Genomic DNA, 21,358 nt, shown 5'->3' on the forward strand with positions numbered 1-21,358 from the left:
AGGGTTAGTGTTGGTGTGTTAGGGGGTTTGAGTAAGGGTTTTGGGGTTAGGGTTGGAGTTAGGGTTAGCTTTAGGGGTTAGGTGTTTGGGTTTAGGTGTTAGATATTAGGGTTAGAGTTAGTGTTAGGGTTTGGGGATTAGGGGTTATGGTTTAGGTCTTAAAGTTAGGGTTAGTGTTAGAGTTGTTAGGGTTAGGGTTGTTATGCTTAGGGTTAGAGGGGGTCAGGGTTAGGGTTAGTGTTAGAGGGGTTATGGTGAGTGTGATGGTGAATGTGAGGGCCAGGGTTCTGGGTTAGGGTTCCGTTTCAGGGTTATGGTTAGTGGTTATGGTTAGAGGTTATGGTTAAGGTTAGTGTTAGTGTTATAGCTTTAGAGTTAGGGTTTGGGGTTAGGGTTAGGTGTTTGGGTTTAGGTGTTTAGTGTTAGGGGTGTGAGGGTTAGGTTAGGGTTACAGAATTAGAGGTTAGTGTTTAGGTGTTAGGGTTAGGGTTGTCAGGCTTAGGATTAGAGGGTTTAGGGTTAGGGTGAGGTTGAAGGTGAAGGTTCAGGGTTAGGGTTCAGTTTCAGGGTTAGGGTTAGCATTTACTTTAGGTTTAGGGGTCAGGGTTAAGGGTTTAGGGGGTTAGGGTTTGAGGGTTATGGTTAGAGTATTATAGTTAGATAATCCTAACTGTTAGGTTAATGTCAGGGTTTAGGGTTAGTGGTTAGGGTTAGGATTAGAGTTTGCGTTAGGGTTAGGGTTTAGTGGTTATGGTTAGGAGTTAGTGTTCAGGGTTCAGGGTTGGGTTCTGGTTCAGATTCGGTGGTTCTGGTGTTAGGGGCTTTTTGGGGTCTAGGAGTTATGGGTTAATGGTTAAGGTTATGGTTAGGGGGCTGGTGTCAGATGGTTAGGTTTAGGGGTTTGGATTAGGGTGTTAGGGTTAAGGAGTTAGGGGGTAGGGTTTAGGTTAGTGTTTGGTGGTTAGTGTTAGAGGATTAGTGTTTTAGGCTTAAGAGTTTAGGAGATTAGGATTAGGGTTTGGGGGTTAGGGTTAGAGTATTAGGGTTTGGTTAGGGTTAGTGTTAGGGTTAGGGTTAGAGTATTAGGGTTTGGTTAGGGTTCGTGTTAGGGTTAGAGTATTAGGGTTTGGTTAGGGTTAATGTTAGGGTTAGGGTTAGAGTATTAGGGTTTGGTTAGGGTTAGTGTTAGGGTGTTCGGGATAAGGTTAGTGTGTTGGGGTTAGGGGGGTTAGTGGTTTAGGGTTAGGATTAGGGGCTTAGGGGTTAAGGATACTATTAGGGTTAGGGGTTAGGGTTAGCAGTTAAGGTTAAGGTTAGTCTGTTAGGGTTAGGGGGTTGGGTTGTTAGCGTTCAGGTTAGGGTTAGAATGGTTAAGGTGAGGGTGAATGTGATGTTGAGGGTTCAGGGTTAGTGTTCAGGGCTAGTGTTCTGTTTCATGGCTAGGGTTATAGGTTAGGGTTAGGGTTAGAGGGGTTACGGTGAGTGTTTGTGTGAGAGTAAATGTCAATGTGAAGGTTCAATATTAGGGTTCAGGGTTAGAGTTAGGAGTTAATGTTAGGGTTAGGGTTTCAGGGTTAGGTAAGTAGGGTTAGGGTATGGGGATAGTGGTAGGGTTAGGTCGTTAAGGTTAAGAAACTATCTTTTCTTTTTCTTTCTTTGTTTCTTTCTTTCTTTTTTGTTTTTTTTTTTTTTTGGTTTTTTTTGTTTGTTTGTTTTGTTTTTTGGTTTGTTTTGTTTTTCGAGACAGGGTTTCTCTGTGTAGCCCTGGCTGTCCTGGAACTCACTCTGTAGACCAGGCTGGCCTCAAACTCAGAAATCTGCCTGCCTCTGCCTACCAAGTGCTGGGATTAAAGGCGTGTGCTACCACGCCCATCGAGAAACTCTATCTTAAAAAACAAAAACAGACAAAAAGTATAATGGCCACCAGTGGTGTCTGCTTGTAATTCCAGTGCTTCAGAGACTGAGGGGGGCTCATTATGAGTTTCATGCTAGTCTGAGCTCCATACAGTGAGTTTGGGGTCAGCCTGGTCTACAAAGTGAGTTTTAGGACAGGGAGGACTCTGTCTCAAAAAAACAAACAAGCAAGCAAAAGTAACTATTTACCATGTAGAATGGTAAAATATCGACTTGTTACTGAATTGGGAAGATAAGTTCGTGAGTCCATTAGACTTTTAAAGATTTATTTTACTTATGTGCTCATGTCTGTGCACATAAGTGCAGTACCTACAGAGGTCAGAAGAGGGTGTTGGATCCTCTAGAACTGGAATTAAAGACAGTTGTGAGCCACCATGAGAGTCCTGAGTACTGAATCTGAGTCCTGCAGGAACAAGAATGAAGTTAGCCACTGAGCCATCCCTCTACCGCCCCTCAGCACCCAGAGTCATTTTTGTTGGCTTTAAAAAAAAACAAAAAACTATTTTATTGAATTCTTATGTCTCTCTCTCTCTTCCAACCCTTGCTCCACGTAAACCTTTACAACCGCCAACACTAGGTAAGAGAGAAAGAAGGCCAGAGGGCAAGGGGGGGGGGGGGCGCGAAAACCTCTGTAGGCCACTTCCTGCCAATCAGAGGTCAGGAGGTTGGTTTCCTTGGGGCCAGTCCAATCTTTGTTATCAAAATATCCTGCAAACCAGCCATAGCAAACACAGCCGCAGGGACCAGCAGGGACCAGCAGCAGTAGGCGGAGTAGCAGCCACCACAGGCCATCTCCAGAGTCCCAAGTCTGCAGCTGGCTACTGTGAAAGGCAAATCATAGTCACCTGTTGCGAAGTAGCCTCTTACCTCACACCTGGGGTTAAACCAGAAACACACTTCTATGACATCTCTGGGTTTTTAAAGAAACGAAAATTCTCAGTGCACATTTTTTTTTTAAAAAAAAATTTTTTTTAGGGGGATAGAGAGATGGCTCAGTGGTTAAGAGCACTGACTGTTCTTCTAGAGGACTTGAGTTCAATTCCCAGCAACCACATGGTAGCTCAGAAACATCTGTAATAGGATCCGATGCCCTCTTCTGCGTCTGAAGACAGCTACAGTGTACTCATATACATTAAATAAATAAATACATACATACATATACACATACATACATAAATACATCTTTTTAAAAAGTTATATTTAGTTATGTGCATGTCTATTCTGTATATCTATGCACATGAGTGCAGTGTCTGAGTAAGCCCAAAGAGGACCTGAAATTACAGGTGTGAGTGACCTGACCTGGGTGTTGGCAACTGTCCACAGAGGCCAAAAGAAGGCATAGGGCCTGCTGGGATTGGAGTTTCAGATGGCTAGGAACCACCATGTGGGGGCTGGGAATCAAACCAGGGCGCTCTTAAGGGCTGAGCCCTTTCCAGCCTGCTGTCTGTCTGTCTGAGACAGGGTCTCATTGTACAGCCATGGTTGGACTGGCTTCAACTATGTAGACTAGGCTGGCCTGACGTATGTAGACTAGTTTGGCCTTTAGACTCAGCAGAGATTGACCTGCCTCTGCCCCTAGCGTGCTAGAATTAAACATGTGTGTCACCAAACCCAGCTTCAGTTAAATACACACACACACACACACACACACACACACACACACACATATTCTTATTCATTTGTGTCTAGAAAAATAACACTGCATAAGATTAAATATGCAAATAGTTTCATGTTTCACATTGCTTTTGTTGGTTGGCTTGTTGGTTTTGTTTTGTTGTAAAGATTTATTTATTTAATGTATGAATGCACTGTCACTTCAGACACACCAGAAGAGGGAGTCAGATCTCACTACATATAGCTGTGAGCCACCATGTGGTTGCTGGGAATTGAACTCAGGACCTCTGAAAGAACAGCCAGTGCTCGCCACCTCTGAGCTGTCTCTCCAGCCCCTCATGGTACGCTTTTAACCTAGCAAACTGGCGAAGATCAAACATAACACTTCATTCTGTTCCTACCTGTATGAGCAGCAGTCTCTCAGAAGAGTGTGCCTATGACCGCTCACAGAGGCCTTTTGTTCCTTTGTTTCAGTTATTGCAGGCCAGAGCAGATGGTCATTTCCAGCAGCGAGCACTGTCTACTGCCTTCTACACGTGGTACAAAGACTGGTAATGGCACCAGAAGAGATGGATCCTGCACATAACAGCGGTACGTTTTCACAGGTACGCTGTGCAGTTCCTGTGTGTCTGGGACAGGCAGCTCTGATGTAGCTCTGGTGACTTTGGTATGCCTTGGCTTTGTGTTACTGGTTTCTCAGCCTCCGGTCCTTGGTCCTCTGGGTTTTCAGAATGTGGGTCTTTGGATCTCATGAAGCAGGAAAAATTAGCCAGTACTTTCCCCTGGGACAACTTTCGGCCATCCTTTTTGCAAGTGTTCTCAGAACAGCTTGCGTTTTATGCATCTGCTCTTCTTTCATGAGCATAATTTCCTGCTAGTGTTGTAATGAGAGCTTTGATGAAGCCTCACGTTGTGCGATTTCCCTAAAATGCTGTGCCCCCGTTCTATAAAACACGGTCTTTTGAAGTCTCAGAATAGCAGTTCTCAACCTGTGGGTCGTGACCTTTCACAGGGGTCATCTTAGACCATTTGAAAACACAATATTTACATTATGATTCATAGCAGTAGCAAGATTACAATTATGAAATAGCAGTAGAAATAATTTTATAGTTGGGGGGCGGTCACCACAACATGGGGAACTGTATTAAAGGATTGCAGCATTAGGAAGACTGAGGACTACTCTCTTAGAAAAATGGTCACCCACAGAGTGACAAAGGTCAAGGAGCCACAGGGTGGTAAAGTCAGACATCTTTAATCCTAGCACTTAAGAAGGCAGAGGCAGTTTGGTCTCTGTGGGTTTGAGGCCAGTGTAGTCTACCAAGTAAGATCCAGGTCAGCCAAGTGCTACACAGAAAAACTAAAAACTAAAAATAAGAAATGTCTTTCGTTGGAAATGCTTGGATTCTAGTCAGCTTTTCTCATTTCCGTGTATTTAGAGGGACATTAGAAAAGCAAGTATTTGCTCTGTGGAGGCAGAAGATGTCTCAGCATCGAGAAAACTGCTTGGCAGAGAGAATGGTGTGTGGTCTTTGAGTGAGTTCCTGGGGGGAGGATCCATTTTATGCACTTGCCCTGGGGTGCTCCTCAGAAAGCTATACAACCCTGGTCCACCCTGCCAGGTGCAGGAGCCTGGGAAAATCCAGACATTGATGTCTGATGTCAGCTCAGTTCACGGACAGCTGCTGGGGGAGGATCGCTTTTGCTGGTCACAGATTCTCCTCCAGCCTCTGAACTGGTCTCCTTCTGGATTGTTCTGTTTCCTCCCACCCTGCCTCAGGCTATACTGCAGGCAGAGCAGCAGCTTTTGCGTAGGTTCTGGTTCGGGTGGCACCAGCAGGCAGCAGTGTGTCACCTGGAATGACAGCAGCAAGCCATGGCCATTGCCCACCACCACAGCGGACTGCTCAGGAGGGCTTTCTGCATCTGGAGGGAAAGCGCCCAAGGATTTAGGATAGAGTGAGTGGCATTTCTACTCCAGAGCTGCTTCCCCCTCAGGCCAGCTTTGGCAGAAGCTCCAAGTGCCCACCCATAGTGGGGTGTCAGGTAGGGCTGGTTGTATATCCAGGAAATTCAGCTTAAATCAAGGGACAGGACCTTGGAATCTGTCATCCGACTCAGATGCTCTGAAATTCAGCTCCACCTTGCTTCCTACCTGGGACCCATGTAGCTAGTGGCAGGGTATAAACTGATGGGCCCATTATCAGGTGGCTGGACACTTAGTGGGCAGGCTATGACAGTGTTTACCAGACCACAGAGCTACAATGGAGAGCGCATGCAGCCCACGTGTCTGGTGCAGAGATGTTGAAGCCCCACGAGGTTTCCTGAAATTTTCCTGAATCTCTGTGTCCCTACTTGGGAGAGGCCCAGATCATCAGACAGCTCTTCAGAGAATCCTTCACTCCCAGAGCTCAGTAGTTCTGAGGCCCCTTGTGGTCTGGCCCCTGCTGAGCTTCTCCTGTTTCTCCACAGGAGGATGGGCAGGCCACAGGCTGCGCACTTCCACACTGCACGGCTCCTGAGTTGGGCCTGGAGCATGTGGAGGGAGGTAAGGCTTTGGCATGGGCACAGCCTGAGTGTGGCATTTGGACAGGTGGGGCTGTTTGTCCTCATGACTCAGACAGACAGATGGGTTCCTCCATATGCCTCTGGTCAAGGGCGACTGTGAGGCAGTGATAACTTACGTATGTGTGGGGCTGTTATTAGCTGAACTTACTGAGTGTAAAGTTCCTGTCTGGCCGCTCACAGAAACTCTACTAAGGGTGTAACATTGAAGCCAGTACCTGTCCAGCACTTCCTGTCTGGCACTTGCTCATTTGACACCCACCAACCTCTAGGTTAATATTTATAGATAAGATTGAGGCTCAATTGGTGTATTCTCCTTCTGGGAGCTCACAGAATGAAAACTCCGAGACATTGCTGCCTTGAGCCCCTCCTGGCCCTCGGCCCACAGTCCCCACTCTTCCCTGTGTACAGTGCCTGGCCCTGAGGCTGGAAGAGCACAGAAACTGAAGCATGCGGCCCTGCACAGCCAGTGAACCCTGCTTCGCAGGGCTCTGCAGAAGTGGCTGGTAGGAGCCAGCTCTTTCTTCCGGGTTTCCTCACTGTGGGGTAGGGGAGGTTTCTGGAAACGTTTATGTTCCTCCCCAGAGAATCAGGTGTCCCGGAAAGTGCTGCCTGGGGTGCCAGCCATCATGGAAATCTCACTTCTGTATAAGAGTTCAGGAGTTGGGCCTTGTGGAACATTACAGTGGAGATAGGTGCTGGCCTTGGAATGGAGACCTTCAGCCTTTTCCCACTCTGATAGCTCTGGCCTGGCAGCCACTGTGGTAAACGCACCTCTGAGGCCTACTTGTCGAGGGAGAAGTATGGTCCCAGGGTAGCCTCCAGTCTTCCTCATCTCCCAGGGGTTTACCAGAACAGGGTGAGGAGTGTTCTGCAGGAGGTGGCAGCCAGGGAGAGACAGCACAACTGGCAGCTGCTGTGGTGAGTCTTGAGTCCTTTGGATCTCTCAGGCCAATGAAAGACCTTCCAGAATCAGGTGTGGGTGGATGGGGCAGTCCTGCCTAAGATGTGCAGAGAATGGCCTCAGTGTCTCCATGCAGGTAATAGGCCCTCAGCAGAGGCCCACATAGGAGTGTGTTTGTCATGTTCTGAGCCTTCTTCCCACCATGCTTCACACCTAACCTTCTCTCCTCCTGACACGCTATTTCATCCTACCATGCTTCACACCTAACCTTCTCTCCTCCTGACACACTATTTCATCCCACCATGCTTCACACCTAACCTTCTCTCCTCCTGACACACTATTTCATCCCACCATGCTTCACACCTAACCTTCTCTCCTCCTGACACACTATTTCATCCCACCATGCTTCACACCTAACCTTCTCTCCTCCTGACACGCTATTTCATCCCACCATGCTTCACACCTAACCTTCTCTCCTCCTGACACACTATTTCATCCCACCATGCTTCACACCTAACCTTCTCTCCTCCTGACACACTATTTCATCCCACCATGCTTCACACCTAACCTTCTCTCCTCCTGACACACTATTTCATCCCACCATGCTTCACACCTAACCTTCTCTCCTCCTGACACACTATTTCATCCCACCATGCTTCACACCTAACCTTCTCTCCTCCTGACACACTATTTCATCCCACCATGCTTCACACCTAACCTTCTCTCCTCCTGACACGCTATTTCATCCCACCATGCTTCACACCTAACCTTCTCTCCTCCTGACACACTATTTCATCCCACCATGCTTCACACCTAACCTTCTCTCCTCCTGACACGCTATTTCATCCCACCATGCTTCACACCTAACCTTCTCTCCTCCTGACACACTATTTCATCCCACCATGCTTCACACCTAACCTTCTCTCCTCCTGACACGCTATTTCATCCCCACTCTTCTTTCTTTTTTTGTTTTGTTTTGTTTTGTTTTTGTTTTTGTTTTTTCGAGACAGGGTTTCTCTGTGTAGCCCTGGCTGTCCTGGAACTCACTTTGTAGACCAGGCTGGCCTCAAACTCAGAAATCCACCTGCCTCTGCCTCCCAAGTGCTGGGATTAAAGGCGTGTGCCACCACGCCCGGCTCATCCCCACTCCTGTGTGCAGCCTTCAGCCTCTCTGTCTGTCCCTCTAGGGTCATCTGTAACTCTCACCCCACCCCCACTCCTTATAATTCAAGTTTCTGAACTCCTGCTCCCTCTCCTCTTGTACTTGTTTAGCACACGATGTTCTGGCTGTGTGTAGGCCATGGGTCCTGTGGACTTTAAACAATCACTCCCCTGAAGTCCTCACGAAGCACCCTCAGATAGACCAGAATGAGAGAGCAAGTAGGTGCTGGGGTTCATGTGCCTCTTATCTCACTGTGAATCACCTGAATTGTTATCGTCTGCTTATAGCTGTGCTCTCTTTATCATACACCTCCTGAGGACTCGGTGATGGCCTGGTGCACTGCTGGCCACCTGGTCCCACCTGGTACCTGGCACAGAGCAGACACTCAGCATCTGTTGTTGGGTGTCGGCAAGAACATGAGCTTGACTGTCATGAGACAGATGCTCTGAGGCACAGTCTTTACTCAGGCATGGGAAAGAGTGTTTCATGGAAGCCGCCCAGGCCCAAACTGCTGTCACTTCCCTCACCTGACCCATGTCATTACAGGTGGGCGTTACCATGCTGGAGAGAAAACACCATGGCCCGATTGGATGGAGCCAAAAAAAACCTCTTAAGCAAGAGTCCACTACAGCAGGACTCTGTGCTCCAAGGTGAGGTATAGACTGGTTACCAGGGAACCTGGGGCTCACATTACAGTCCTTATTAATTGACACTTAATAAGGACCTCCCAGGGTAGGAAACCATCTTTCACACATGCATGTCTGTAGGTATTTTTGTTTGTACTGAGTTAGGAATCACTCACTGTTCATTAAAAGAAAACATGTCATATAGGAAGCAAACTAGTTCTTACCAGAACCAGTATTTTCCATACGTGTGCAACACTACACTCAGATAAAGCCTGGGAGCTGCTGAGATTCAGTAACCGTGTTGGAAGACTATGCCAGATCTTACCCACTGGCACCCAGCCTGCATGCTCAGGAGGCCTGTCTGGAAGCATGGCGCCTCCCAAGAGGTTCTTGGTCATCGAGTTTGAAATGACCCAGACCACCTCGTTTCCTTGGCTGGGGTAGATGTTGGAAATTTCCTGCAAGGTCCATGCTCTAGGGATGGGCAACGCATTGGGATATAATACAAGGAAGTGGTTCAAACAGAAACAGTCCCAGAGGCTGTCCCTGGGTCATGGTTGTTCTGGAATAAAGCAGACTGTTGGGAACTCTGAGTGGCATAGATCTACCTGCTGGTGACCATGCAGTTCCCTGGGGAGGCAGCAGCTACATTTAGTGAAGACTGGCATCTTCTCAGAAATATTCAAGACAGGCTGGGGCGTCCCTGCCTTGGGAGGAGATGACCAGATCTGGTTAGGTTTAATGCTCTGAAGAGAGACCACTCAGGTGGGAATGGAGTTTATGACTGGTGAAGCTGGTACCATGCTTCATCTGGTTCCCTGTGTTCTTTAGATGTGTTTAGTGGTACCGGTGAGATGTTCAAGCATGAGGACAGGAGCTCAAATCCCCAACACCCACATAAAGTTGAATATGACTGTGTGTAGCTGGTCTTTGGTACTTTGTGAGTTCTTTTTCTACCTTTTATCCTTCCTGATTTCACTCCATATCACTGTATGTATGTATGTATATATATATATATATATATATATATATATATAGAGAGAGAGAGAGAGAGAGAGAGAGAGAGAGAAAGAGAGAGAGAGAGAGAGAGAGAGAGAGAATCCCTGAATCTCATTTCTTTCCTTTTGTTTCTTCTTAGAGCACAACTACTGACAAACTGCAACCAACCCCCCTAAATGACTAGCAACCACCAACTGCCTATTAGGGCTCTAGCATTTATTTACCCTCTGAAAAGTTCCCAGAATTCCAAAGGTCACAGGATCTGCAGCTGACAAACCACACCCCTGCTAGAGCATGAGGCATTCTTAGTCAGCTGCTGTAGAAGTCTGAAGCAGCCTGAGACTGAAACCAAAGCACATTCTCATCACTGCATCTGCATGTGTCTGTAACTCTGTCCTGGAGTTAGAGTCAAACTGAGAGGGTCCTGGGACTCACTGTCTAGCCAGTCAGCCAAAGCAGCGAGCTTCAGCCTCTGACACTTGTCTTAGGGAATGATGGAGAGTGACTGAGGAAGACGTTGGACTTTTGGGCCCTCTATACCCATAAACATGTGCATACCCATACATGCACACACCCCACACAAAGGGTTTTTGTTCTCTTTTGAGATACGGTCTTACTATGTAGCCCAGGCTAGACTGGAACTCACTATGGAGATCAGACTGGCCTCAAACTTATAGAAACCTATTTGTCTTTGTTACCCAAGTTCTGGGGTTAAGTGTGTCCCACCATACACTACCCACAAAGGGTTTTGTTACTAGGCTTCCTGTGTAAGAAAAAATATTCCAGGCAGTGGTGGTGGACGCCTTTAATCCTAGCACTCAGGAGGCAGAGGCAGGTGGATCTCTCTGAGTTTGAAGCCAGCCTGGTCTACAGAGTGAGTTCCAGGACAGAGAGTCAGGGGTGCACAGAGAAACTCTGTCTTGAAAAACAAAAGAGGAGAAAAAAGAATTAACACAATGCTTAACAAATGATGGAGTATAACCCATGTAACGACTTCATTTCTATGGCACAATATCAAGTTTAAATCCTCCAGATAGGAAAGTTTCTGTGTCTGAGTAGTCAGGTTTCCCTTTAAGGGACCTGAAGCCCCAACCCAGGACTGAGCAGATGGCTGGCTACTTCCTGGATATGTTTGAGAGCCAGCTCTTAACCCTTCAAGTCTTACCTCAAGAGGATCCAGCATTGGTCACAGTGTGTCCTTGATATCAAAGTATGAAATGAGCACTGTATTTTCTCTGCCTGTCTATAGGTCCTCATCCAGTGGCGAGAGACTACGTCAGTGCAGATATATTACCAACAAAAGGAGGCACCTGCCCTCAGGGAAGCCCGGAAAGCATTGGACAGGGGTAAGAGAGGCCTGTGGGGACAAACAGTGACGGGAGTGTGAGCGCAGGACTCCCTATGGTTCCATGTGCTCTGCGGGCTCTGTCCATGTGTGCTTATTCCCTGGTGCTTCCATGACCAGGAGGCTTCAAACAAGAATTAATTTTTCTCAGGGCCAGAGGCCAGAGGCTCTGGAAGAGAGTCCTCCCTGGACTCCTCTGGCTACTGGTTGTTGCCCTTTTTGGTCTTCCTTGTGATGTATGTATGTATGTATGTATGTATGTATGTATGTATGTATACATGCACACACATATAATTGGTATTATATGCTGTATACTTATATAATATATACATTTATTAAGTGAGCTTTAGAATAATATTATCCACATCATTCCTGAGATGCTCAGGGTCCGGTACTTGTCCTTGAGGCTGGACCTCAATAGCCAGTCAGTCCTGCTGGGTCAGGAAGCAGGGATGACAGGAGGTTATGCAGTCTACAGAGTGGGCTGCCTCAGTAGTCTCTTCGTGGCACTGGAAGCCCAGAAAGCTCCTGGAGAACTGTTCGTTCTGAGTCTGCAAAGCTTGGGATGCTGGTTTGCTATGAGCAAAGGACTGAGCAGTTGAAGCACCAACAGAGCAATCTCTGAAGGACTTTTTTTTTTAAAAGATTTATTTATTTATTTATTTATTTATTTATTTATTTATTATATGTAAGTACACTGTCTGTCTCTTCAGACACAGCAAAAAAAAAAAAAAAAAAAAAAGAGGGCATCAGATCTCATTACAGATGGTTGTGAGTCACCATGTGGTTTCTGAAATTTGAACTCAGGACCACTGGAAGAGCAGTCAGTGCTCTTAACTGCTGAGCCATCTCTCCAGCTCATGAAGAACTTTTCTTAAAGGGGGTAGTGGCACAGGGCAGGTCCTTGGAACAAGGAATTTAATGGGTAAACACAAAGTACCATCCGTGGGAAGGATGCAGTAGCATTGTGGTTTGGTGCCTGTTTTGTTTTGTTTTGTTTTGTTTTTGAGACAGGGTTTCTCTCTAGCCCCGGCTGTCCTGGAACTCACTATGTAGACCAGGCTGGCTTCCAACTCACAGAAATGCTTTTGCCTCTCCCTCCTGAGTGCTGGGGTTAAAGGCCTGTATTCATTGTCTTGTCTGATATTAGACCTCAAGGTTTCTGCCACACCTTTTTAGAGCTCAGGGGAAAATATCCTTAGGCACAGGCATAGACTTTTACAAAGTACAGGCTTGTAGTCCCAGCATTTGGAAGGCAGGAAGGAGGCATGCTGAAGCAAGGAGCTTGAGGGCAGCCTAGACCACATAGGGAGCACCCTTCCTTTCTTTCTTTCTCCCATTCTTTTCTTTCTAAGACTATATCATTTCTCCCTCCCCTTCCCCCCCCCCCCCCAACCACTTCTGCTCTTTCAAATCCTGACCGGTTTTAGTTGTTACTCTGTACCCTGCTCAGTCAGTATAGTGTTACTTGCATGTCGTCAGGGCAGACCACTTAGCACTGAATAACCATCTGGTGAGCTCTTTTCTGGGAAAGACTTTTTCTCCCACTCTCAGCATGTCTTAGTTTCCAAGTAGTTCTTTGTATAGAGTAGAGGCCTCGTGGGCCTTTCCCCATCCACTGTGACTGTCCATCAGTGTTGTCCCTGTTTGGTTCCTATTTGGGCAGTCACATTGATGGCTTCTTGCATTCCTAGGAGACACATTCACATAGCAAACTCCCTGATCTTCCGGTTCTTAGAATCTTTTCTTCTCTTCCAAAATGTTCCTGAGCCTCAGGTGTGGGAGTGTTTTGTAGATATATCTGTTGGGCCTGGGTTCCGTAACTCTGCATTCTGTTCCCCTCTACCTTGTACCTTCCTGTTGTTCCTTAGCGATGATGCCATCCATAGTGGTAGCTAGGGAGATAGGGACACTTAAGGCTGCACCCAAGATGTGAAATGGCTGGTGGACACTATCCAAGATAAGGCTCATGACTGCTGCCTTCTCTGGAGCCTGTGAATGGCTCCAGAGGTACCTCCTGTATTAGGCATTCCCAGGCTCCAGGACACGGCCTACCCTGTGAGGTCCCAAGAGATCACTTTTACTACTTTCCCGGTGATACCTCAGGCTCACTGGACTTCTCTCTGAGCTTTATTTCCTGCCTCCAAGGCTGAGCTCCAGCAGGAAGCTCCCTTTTGGGACTAAGAGTCTCCTGCATGCCTAGCACCTGTTGGTGTTGCTCTGTGGGTCCTGGGATATCTCCAATGACTGTGGACAGCTATGGGGACAGCATTTGGGAGATGCAGCAGCAAAAAGAAATTCTAGTTCCAGTTTCCAGACTGTAGAGATGTGGCCATGGATCCTGTGTCACTTTTTCTCACAAAAGGCTGACTGTCACATCACATAACCTTTCCACTGTCTACGTCTTCCTGTGCCACAAAGTCACTTATGAATGAAAGTCCTGTAGTTTTCAGCCGGCTTACATCGCTTCAGGTCGTCTCCGGAACTGGTTTCAGCACTGGCAGTTCTTGCAGCCAGAGGGCGGCCCAGCAGGGATTCCAGCTGGGACAGGCGGCTCAGCATCACCGCTGGCAGCTGCTGATGGAAGCAATGGCCAGGTGGAAGGCACACCATCTGGGGTGTATCAGAAAGAAGGTGAGGCACGTGGTGGTGGCAGCTTTCTAAGCTCTGTATGAGTCATGGGTGTCTTGAGCAAGTGCCCGTGTCTTGGGGAGGCATCTCCAGACAGAACTCTGGGCAACAAGTATTAATGCTGGGATTCTGCAGGAACAAGGCTGCGGGAGCTGCTGCAGGCTCCCGTAAACGCAGGAATAGCCAGCCTCAGAATCAAGGCTACCCCAGGAGAAGGCTGCTCAGAAGAGAAATCTGCTTTCTCCTGACCCTTGACTTTAGATCTGGGGAAACTATGGGGGCAGGAGCCCTTGGCAGAAAGGTGTTCACTTGGGTGGAGTCTCCCCTTGCAACTGCCCCAAGGGCTGGGGATAGACCCTGAGTTAGGTGACTGTGGAGTCTGACCCCGTGTGCATTTGCTCTCCAGTTTCTGCAGAGACAAGCTGCCCAACTCCTGGCACAGAGACTCGGTCGGGCCTGCTTCTGCCAGTGGAGGAAGCAGGTGAGAACCAGTGTAGTACTTCTTGCCTACTGGCAAGACTTCAGCTTAGAGCCATCTCAGCCCCACATCTAGTTCAGTCTTTAATACTGTCTTTGTCCCAGGGCTCCATCCCTGTGCCTCCCCTCCAACCCCCGCACTATCAGCTTCCTTCATACGCCATTTGTAGAAGGCTAGTCTCTTCAATTCAGGTTTCTCTTAAAGTATCATCTTAAACACACTGGAATAATACCCAAAAATTAATGTGAAGTGAATTTTAAGTCTTTGTTGGGGTCTTGATAAAAAAACAGAAGGCCACACACAGTCTGCTCAGCACAGCCAAGTTTATAGTCTGTTCTTGCTCTAGGCTGGAGAGCTTTCCTTCTGGCTCTGCTCCCAGTTCCCCCACCATTGCACTGTCCATTCACTGTCCAGTCAGAGGTGTCTGTGCATTCTTCCTTTTGTACTGTCCTTTTCCCTTCACAGTCCCTGAATACATTAACTAGCTCAAGGTCAGGATGAGGCCAGGCCCTGAACCCTTCCCAGTAAGAGGAGGGTAGATGCTTTAGCTGGTGGGCTGAGAGTGGCCATTGCCACGTTGCCTGTATATTCCTCTGAATAACCCAATCTTTCTGGCCCACAGCTGGCAGTCCAGAAGCAAGAACAGTGGGGCACAGCCCGGGCCCTGTGGTTCTGGGCCTTCTCACTACAAGCAAAGGTAATGGTTCTAATTCCCTGGGCACTCTTGCCTTCAGGGGCTGCTCTGTAGGCTGGGTTATGGGATCCATCATGGAAGCCTGAGTCTTATCTCTTGTCCTCTCTTCTGCAAGGTGTGGACTGCATGGCTGGGCTTCGTACTTGAGAGGAGGAGGAAGAAGGCACGGCCGGAACGGGCTATGCAAGCCTACCAGCAGCAGCTCCTACAGGAGGGTGCCACATGGCTTCTGCGCTTCACAGCTGGTATGAAGGCCTTCCGGCAGCAGCTCCAGGCCCAGCAGCAGGTCCAGGTAAGCCAGAGCTGCTGGTGAGAGGCTGGCAGGGCAGAGCAGGGCAGGAGCTGATGAGAGCTGTGTTGTAGGCAGCTCACAGCCTCCACTGTGCAGTCCGCCACTGTGCTGAGCTCTGGAAAAAGAAGGTGCTTGGTCCAGGCAAGACTTCTCAACCACCAGCATCCACCACATTCAGCAAGAGCGTGACATTTAAGGATTCCTTCCTCTCTGGACAAGCAGCGGAGGCTGGAGATGCCACCCTGGAGACAAAGAAACTTTGAGCTCCCCCATCCCAGGGAGTCCTGGGTAGTTTGGCAGGAGCTGCTGGGGAGCCCTGCTTCCTAGACCTGTGAGTGGCCTGTGGTTCACCTCTGCCTCTAGTCCTGGATCCAAAGCTGGGTACACACAAGAGGGACAAACAGCTATGGAAAGGACAAGATGAGAGTGCCATAGCTTCATCACACCAGAGCTGCTCAGGGGCCTGGGGCCTGTGTCAGGCCATTCTTCCCTGGCCATTGTTCTGAGCAGACTGTTGTCCCTTCCTGTGTGACATCTGCTTCTCCCTGTATTATGATACTCAGCAGTCAAGCCTTCATGCCTTGTCTTAAGCTTGTAGCTTCCCTTCTTCCCTGTCAGAACTCTACTTTTTGTGGGCATCCAATCTTTTCTCCACCTCCATGGATGGCTTCTCTCAGCCCTGTGTGCACCACCCTTGAGAGGCAGTTGTCATTCCCAGAGTAACCAGCACTGGCCTCAGAACTCATGGTGGGTAGAGTGTTCTGGGCCAGCCCCTACTTGTCCCCACTCTTCACCCCTCACCACTAACCTGGGCAGGACCCTGAATATCTCAGAGGGTCTTCTCATAGGAAAGAATACAAACCGTCAGCTTGCTGTGAAGGTCAAAAGAAACAGGTGCAGCTCCAGCACCCAGGAATCAGTCAGGAAGGCTCTAAGGGTCATGTTGAGTTGTCTAGGCTCAGACCTACCCTGTGCACATGCTGACCTTCAGTCTCCCTGTAAAATGCCAAGGACTGAACCTTAGCGAGATCTCAGGTTCCCCCGCAGACCTTGTCAGTCCAAGGAACAGACTATTTCTCTCCAGCAATGAAGCCCGCTCACATGGAAACAGCCCCGACGTCCATCTTTCCTGCTTGAGCGTTTGGGGAGCCAGAGGTCCCTAGAGAGGTACACCCTTGGGAGCAGCAGTAAGTTGAATGGTTGTGAGTCCAAAGGCACTGAAAACTCTCTGTTCCTATATTTTATTGGATGTCTGGTCCCTTTAACCCAGAGGAAGGTTCCATGGTGTGAGCAGCTTCTGCTTCTGCTCCAGTTAGAGAAGCCCCCGGAGGAGGAAAGCACGGCTCCGCTGGGAGGCCCTTCCCTGACAAGACCCTTCCTACCTGGGGTCCTGCCGAATGTTCCTGGTCCGAAGCTGCCTCCTACGGCCAGTCCAGGCCTGGAGCTGCTGCCTCCCTCCTCCATCATGCCCCGTGCGGCAGGAGGCACTGCCAGGGTGAGTTCTCCACTGCGCTGTCACTCATTCTCCTTTGGTGCTCATTCTTCAACCCTTACTACTCTTCTTTCTAGAATATCTTGGTCACTTGACAAGCTTGGGTGCCCTGCACACCAGGCCCAAAACACAGCAGTGGCTAGTCTTCCAACACCCCAGCAATAACTTGAGCAATAACTGATGTCTGGACAACCAGAAGAACCTTATAGGTGGGCTCCCAGCCGGGCCTCTGGTCTTGGGGGACAGGTGGGAGCTTGGAGTGGGAAGAGGAAGAAATTGAGGGGCTGTTGTAGGGCACCACATCTGGCCTGGACTCAGAGCACCAAGTGCCGGGGCAGCCACGAGCCGTGGTGTGATCAGACGTACATGCTAGTGCTCTGGCTGTAGCCTCTCACTGGTGTGTGTGTGTGTGTGACAGTCTGTTGGGGACTGTCTGTGGTGGGACTTACTATGGTAGGTATGGTGAGGGAGGAAGAGGAATCCAGGGTCACTAAGAAAGAATTCTTTTACTAAAAGATGGAATCTGGGGTAGGGTCCAGTGTCTGGTGAGGCAGTCGGTCCCCACTCAATCAGCCTTCAAGGCTATGAGCATCTATACTGCAGGGCAAAGTCACCTGGAAGAGCATAGGGGACACAGGGTCCTGGGTAGAGGTAGCCAGGGGGTACTCCTGAAAACAGCCAGTTGGCAGTTCCTAAAAGTTAGTGCTGACTGGGGAGGGGTGGAGACAGGAAGGAGGCAGTTTCTGGTGCAGCATGGCTGGTGAAGTGACATACCCCCTGTACTGGCTATTTTTGTGTCAACTTGACACAGCTGGAGTTATCACAGAGAAAGGAGCTTCAGTTGAGGAAATGCCTCCATGAGATCCAACTGTAAGGCATTTTCTCAATTAGTGATCAGGGGGGAAAGGCCCCTTGTGGGTGGGACCATCCCTGGGCTGGTAGTCTTGGGTTCTATAAGAGAGCAGGCTGAGCAAGCCAGGGGAGGCAAGCCAGTAAAGAACATCCCTCCATGGCCTCTGCATCAGCTCCTGCTTTCTGACCTGTTTGAGTTCCAGTCCTGACTTCCTTTGGTGATGAACAGCAGCATGGAAGTGTAAGCTGAATAAACCCTTTCCTCCCCAACTTGCTTCTTGGTCATGATGTTTGTGCAGGAATAGAAACCCTGACTAAGACACCCCCAATCTCAGCATGTAGGCGGTAGAGGCAGGAGGATGGAGAGCTCAAAATGAGCCTAGGCTTCACAGCAAGACTCTGTCTCAGTAAATTAGTATTTAAGTATTTTTTTTAAAAAATAGTGGCACGCAGAAGAGAAGCCTTGGGGGTGCAGGAGTGGTGGGATAGGAGTGCCACCCTGGAACAGTCTTCCCTGAGGCTCATCAGGCAGGGCAGTCACCCTCAGCACTGCAAGGCCCAGTGGGCAATGAATCAGGACAGGACTCACTTCCCAAGGTCCCTACTAGCTTTCTTGTTCAGCATCCACCCTTTGCTCCTCTACAGGTGTCAGCGAAGCCCAGCATCCCTGGACCTCAGCCTTGGAGGTGCCCGTCCTTACCCAGGGACCTTGATCCCCATCTCCTCCCCAGAGATTCCATAAGCACCCGGACTGGGCCTGTTTATGGCTCCGAGGCTACAGGTGAGTAAGTCAGGGTGCTGGGGCCACCCTCTACCAAAGCCCTACCAGTCTTCTGGGTCTTAAAGGGATGGTGGGCAAGGTCAGACTCATCTTCCTGTTGCTGCAGGCCACACAGAGCTTGAGGCTGAGTTGGAGGGGATCCAGCAGCAGTTACAACACTACCAAACCACCAAGCAGGACCTTTGGTGAGGCCCGCCAGGTGCTCTGAGACCTGTCTATGGGAATAGCTGTGGCTTGGAAAGGCAGTTGGTTCCATTTCCTGCAGCAGGGCCTGGGACTCCTCTGTATGGTCTAACTCCAGGGGGTGGGGTGAGTGTCCTCTGGCACCTTTATCTACTCTGGGAAGGGCCAAGTTGGCCTTACCTAGGGCTGGAAGTCCTGCTTTCCATTTGGAGGCTATGGAACGCCAAGCAAGGCTTGCCTGGGTTCTGTTACTTACCTGACAACTGTGACTGTAATGCTAACAAGGGACAGACAGCGTGGGCCTGGGTCCTACTTATACCAGTGTTCTGGGGACAGTTGACATACAGCAGCTTTCAGAGACCTCAGTGAAAGACTGGTCCCTCTAGAAAGGGACAGGAAGAGAAGTTTTCACATGCCTCACATGAGTTGCTGTTTGCTGGGGAAGACAGAAGATTGTTGGCCATTCTCTCGAAGCACTTTATTAGCCAATACCTCTTCAAAGGGCTCGCTTGAGGCTGTGCCAAGAACCCAGCCTGATAGGTGTCCCCATCTCCAGGTCGTGCCAGCGACAAGCCAACAGACTGCGTAGGTGGCTGGAGCTAAGCCAGGAGGTGCCGAGATCTGAGGACCTTCATCTAGAAGAGCAGGTGAAAACAGAACTGGAGGAGGTAAGACCAGGTCAGCCCAGGGACAGCCCCTGGCTGTCCTTCCTTTCAGCTTGCCTTGTCCCTCCCTCTCTCCCATGTCCCCAGGTGGAACTACAGATCCAGCAGCTGGCTAAGGAGCTCGAGGCCCAGCGTCAGCCTGAGACGGGCTTTGTGCTAGTGGGCCCATCCCCGGGGGACAGGTGCTATCCTTCACAAAGCCTTGGACACATTGCCCCACCCTCAACAACAAAATACAAAGCTACGGTAGTTTTTTGTTTTGTTTTTTTTAATTTCAAAATGTCTTGCAATGAAATGAATCACTGTTCAGAAGTCTCCTACGTTTCATACAAAATACGGTACTTACGGTACTACTGATACAGTTGAAAGTTAACTGATTTCTCCTGCAGAGAAATTCATGGCATTCCCAAGATCGACACGAACTCTGGGCTTGTCCCTACCACTGGGTTCCCCATGGCCTGCATACCTGTTTTCTAGGTACTGACCTCCATACCTTCTGCCTCCAACACAGTCCCTAGACCAATAGCAGCATGTCCCCTACTTCTGCAGGGCAGGGCCTCCACCTGCCCTTTCACTCCAGACTCTACCAGACAAGCCAGTAATTAATTGGTCTTGCCTACCAGCAAAAGGATTCAGCCAGCTTCTTAGAGCCTACAAAGGTCTACATCATTAGTCATGGTCCTCAGAAGACACTGGCAGAGCCCAGGACAACACATTCAGCAATATATAAGTGATTTTACTTTTCCAGCAAGCAGACGGGTGAAATTTGGGAGCAGAAAGCAGTTATGAAGGCCATGTGGCCTGCTCTAGGAAGACAGTGGATCCACAGTCTGTGCCCAGCAGGCACCTCACCCTGTGCACAGTGAAAGAGTCCTGTGACAGGTGGGGGCACAGCTAGAGGGTGTGGTAGTACACAGCCAGGAGTTAGAGGTAGGAGGCTCTGGCTTGTACAAAAATTTAAAGCACCCCTGAAAGTGACTTTGGGGTCAAATCACACCCACCCATACTCTGGAAAGGGGCCTAGGTCCTGAGAGACCCAGAACCTCTCCTCTGCACCCATGGACAGGCAGGAACACATCATTCAGGTCTTATAAGGTCAGCCCCGCAGTGCCCCTCACCCAGACAGCCTGAGGCTCTGCTGAAGACCCTCATGCTCCTGTTTGGAAAGATCCCTTGGCAGCCACAACCAAGAGGACTAGAGGGAGCCCAGTGCTTCCCCAAAGCGGATCTTCTGCCCTGCCTTCAGCCTGAAGTTGAAGTCCTTGGGTGCCTCGAAGATGAGCACGATGGTGGAGCCAAGATTGAACTCGCCCAGGGGCTCACCCTTGCGCATGGGAATGCCCTCCTTGTTGGCGTGTGTTACAAAGCTCAGGTCATTGTAGGAGCCCTTGCTGTACCTGGGGCTGTTTGTGTGGAGGTCCTAGGAGCAAGAAGGAAAAAGCTAATTAGCCTTGTTGCCTGTCCTCAACCCTGCCCAGCCCAGGTGGCAGAGACAAGCCTCTCAGGGCAAAGGCCTAACTAATCAACACTCCCAGTATCAGCTGCGACTTTGACAAGGAGGGGCGGGGACCCCCCCTCCATCCTTGCCTCTGATCAGGGCTCCTGGCAGAAGCAGTGTGATAGGATGTAGGATTGGTTCAGGCAGGTGAATGGCCACAGATTGGGCAACAGAGAGAGGGAGGCTGAGCTGGCATGGGTGTCTGCAGAGCAGCTGCTCAGCAGAGCCAAGCCTGGTCAGAGCTAGAACATCCCCCCTGCACCACAAAATTTATAAGCCCAAAGATATGGCTATACAGCAAATGAAGTGGTTGGACCCAAGAGGTTTGGCCTGTGGGCTTTGCTCACTCGGTCAAAGTGGATACGGATAGAGCCCACATTGGTGGCTCCCACTGCTGTCAACGAGAAGAACCCATGTTTCCAGTCTCCAGTTAGGACTACACGCTCATTGTGACAAAAGAGCTCTTTGATCCATCGGGCCATGCCAGGGTTCACTGACATCAGGGAACCTGAAGAGACAAGAGAATATGCTACTTTCTGCTCAGAGCCTGACATGTTCACATCAGAATGGCCGAAGAGCCACAGGGACTCACAGGCCAAGCGTTCTAAATTCTAAGCAGGACCCCAGATACCCTTGCCTATAACCAGCCACCTCAAGTAGTCCTCT

At 49.3% G+C, this 21,358-nt stretch overlaps 1 protein-coding gene and 1 pseudogene across 2 annotated transcripts in view; one reads left to right on the forward strand and one right to left on the reverse strand.

Annotated features, from left to right (window-relative positions):
* The first annotated feature begins 3,933 nt into the window (after positions 1–3,933).
* LOC110294178 (protein SFI1 homolog) lies at positions 3,934–19,551 on the forward strand (annotated as a pseudogene).
* A 358-nt stretch (positions 19,552–19,909) lies between these two features.
* LOC110293852 (phosphatidylserine decarboxylase proenzyme, mitochondrial) overlaps positions 19,910–21,358 on the reverse strand; it is a 46,070-nt gene continuing 44,621 nt past the window's right edge. For both annotated transcript variants that reach the window (XM_021161698.3, XM_085836588.1), the window contains exons 7-8: positions 21,040–21,200; positions 19,910–20,614 (exon numbers count right to left, since the gene is read on the reverse strand). In XM_021161698.3, coding sequence (XP_021017357.2) covers positions 20,390–20,614; positions 21,040–21,200 — 386 coding nt within the window. In that variant the 3' untranslated portion in view covers positions 19,910–20,389. The remainder of the gene's footprint in view (positions 20,615–21,039; positions 21,201–21,358) is intronic.

Source organism: Mus caroli, unplaced genomic scaffold (genome assembly GCF_978045245.1).
Source record: "Mus caroli unplaced genomic scaffold, Mus_caroli_1 scaffold_4, whole genome shotgun sequence".
Classification (NCBI taxonomy): Eukaryota; Metazoa; Chordata; class Mammalia; order Rodentia; family Muridae; genus Mus; species Mus caroli.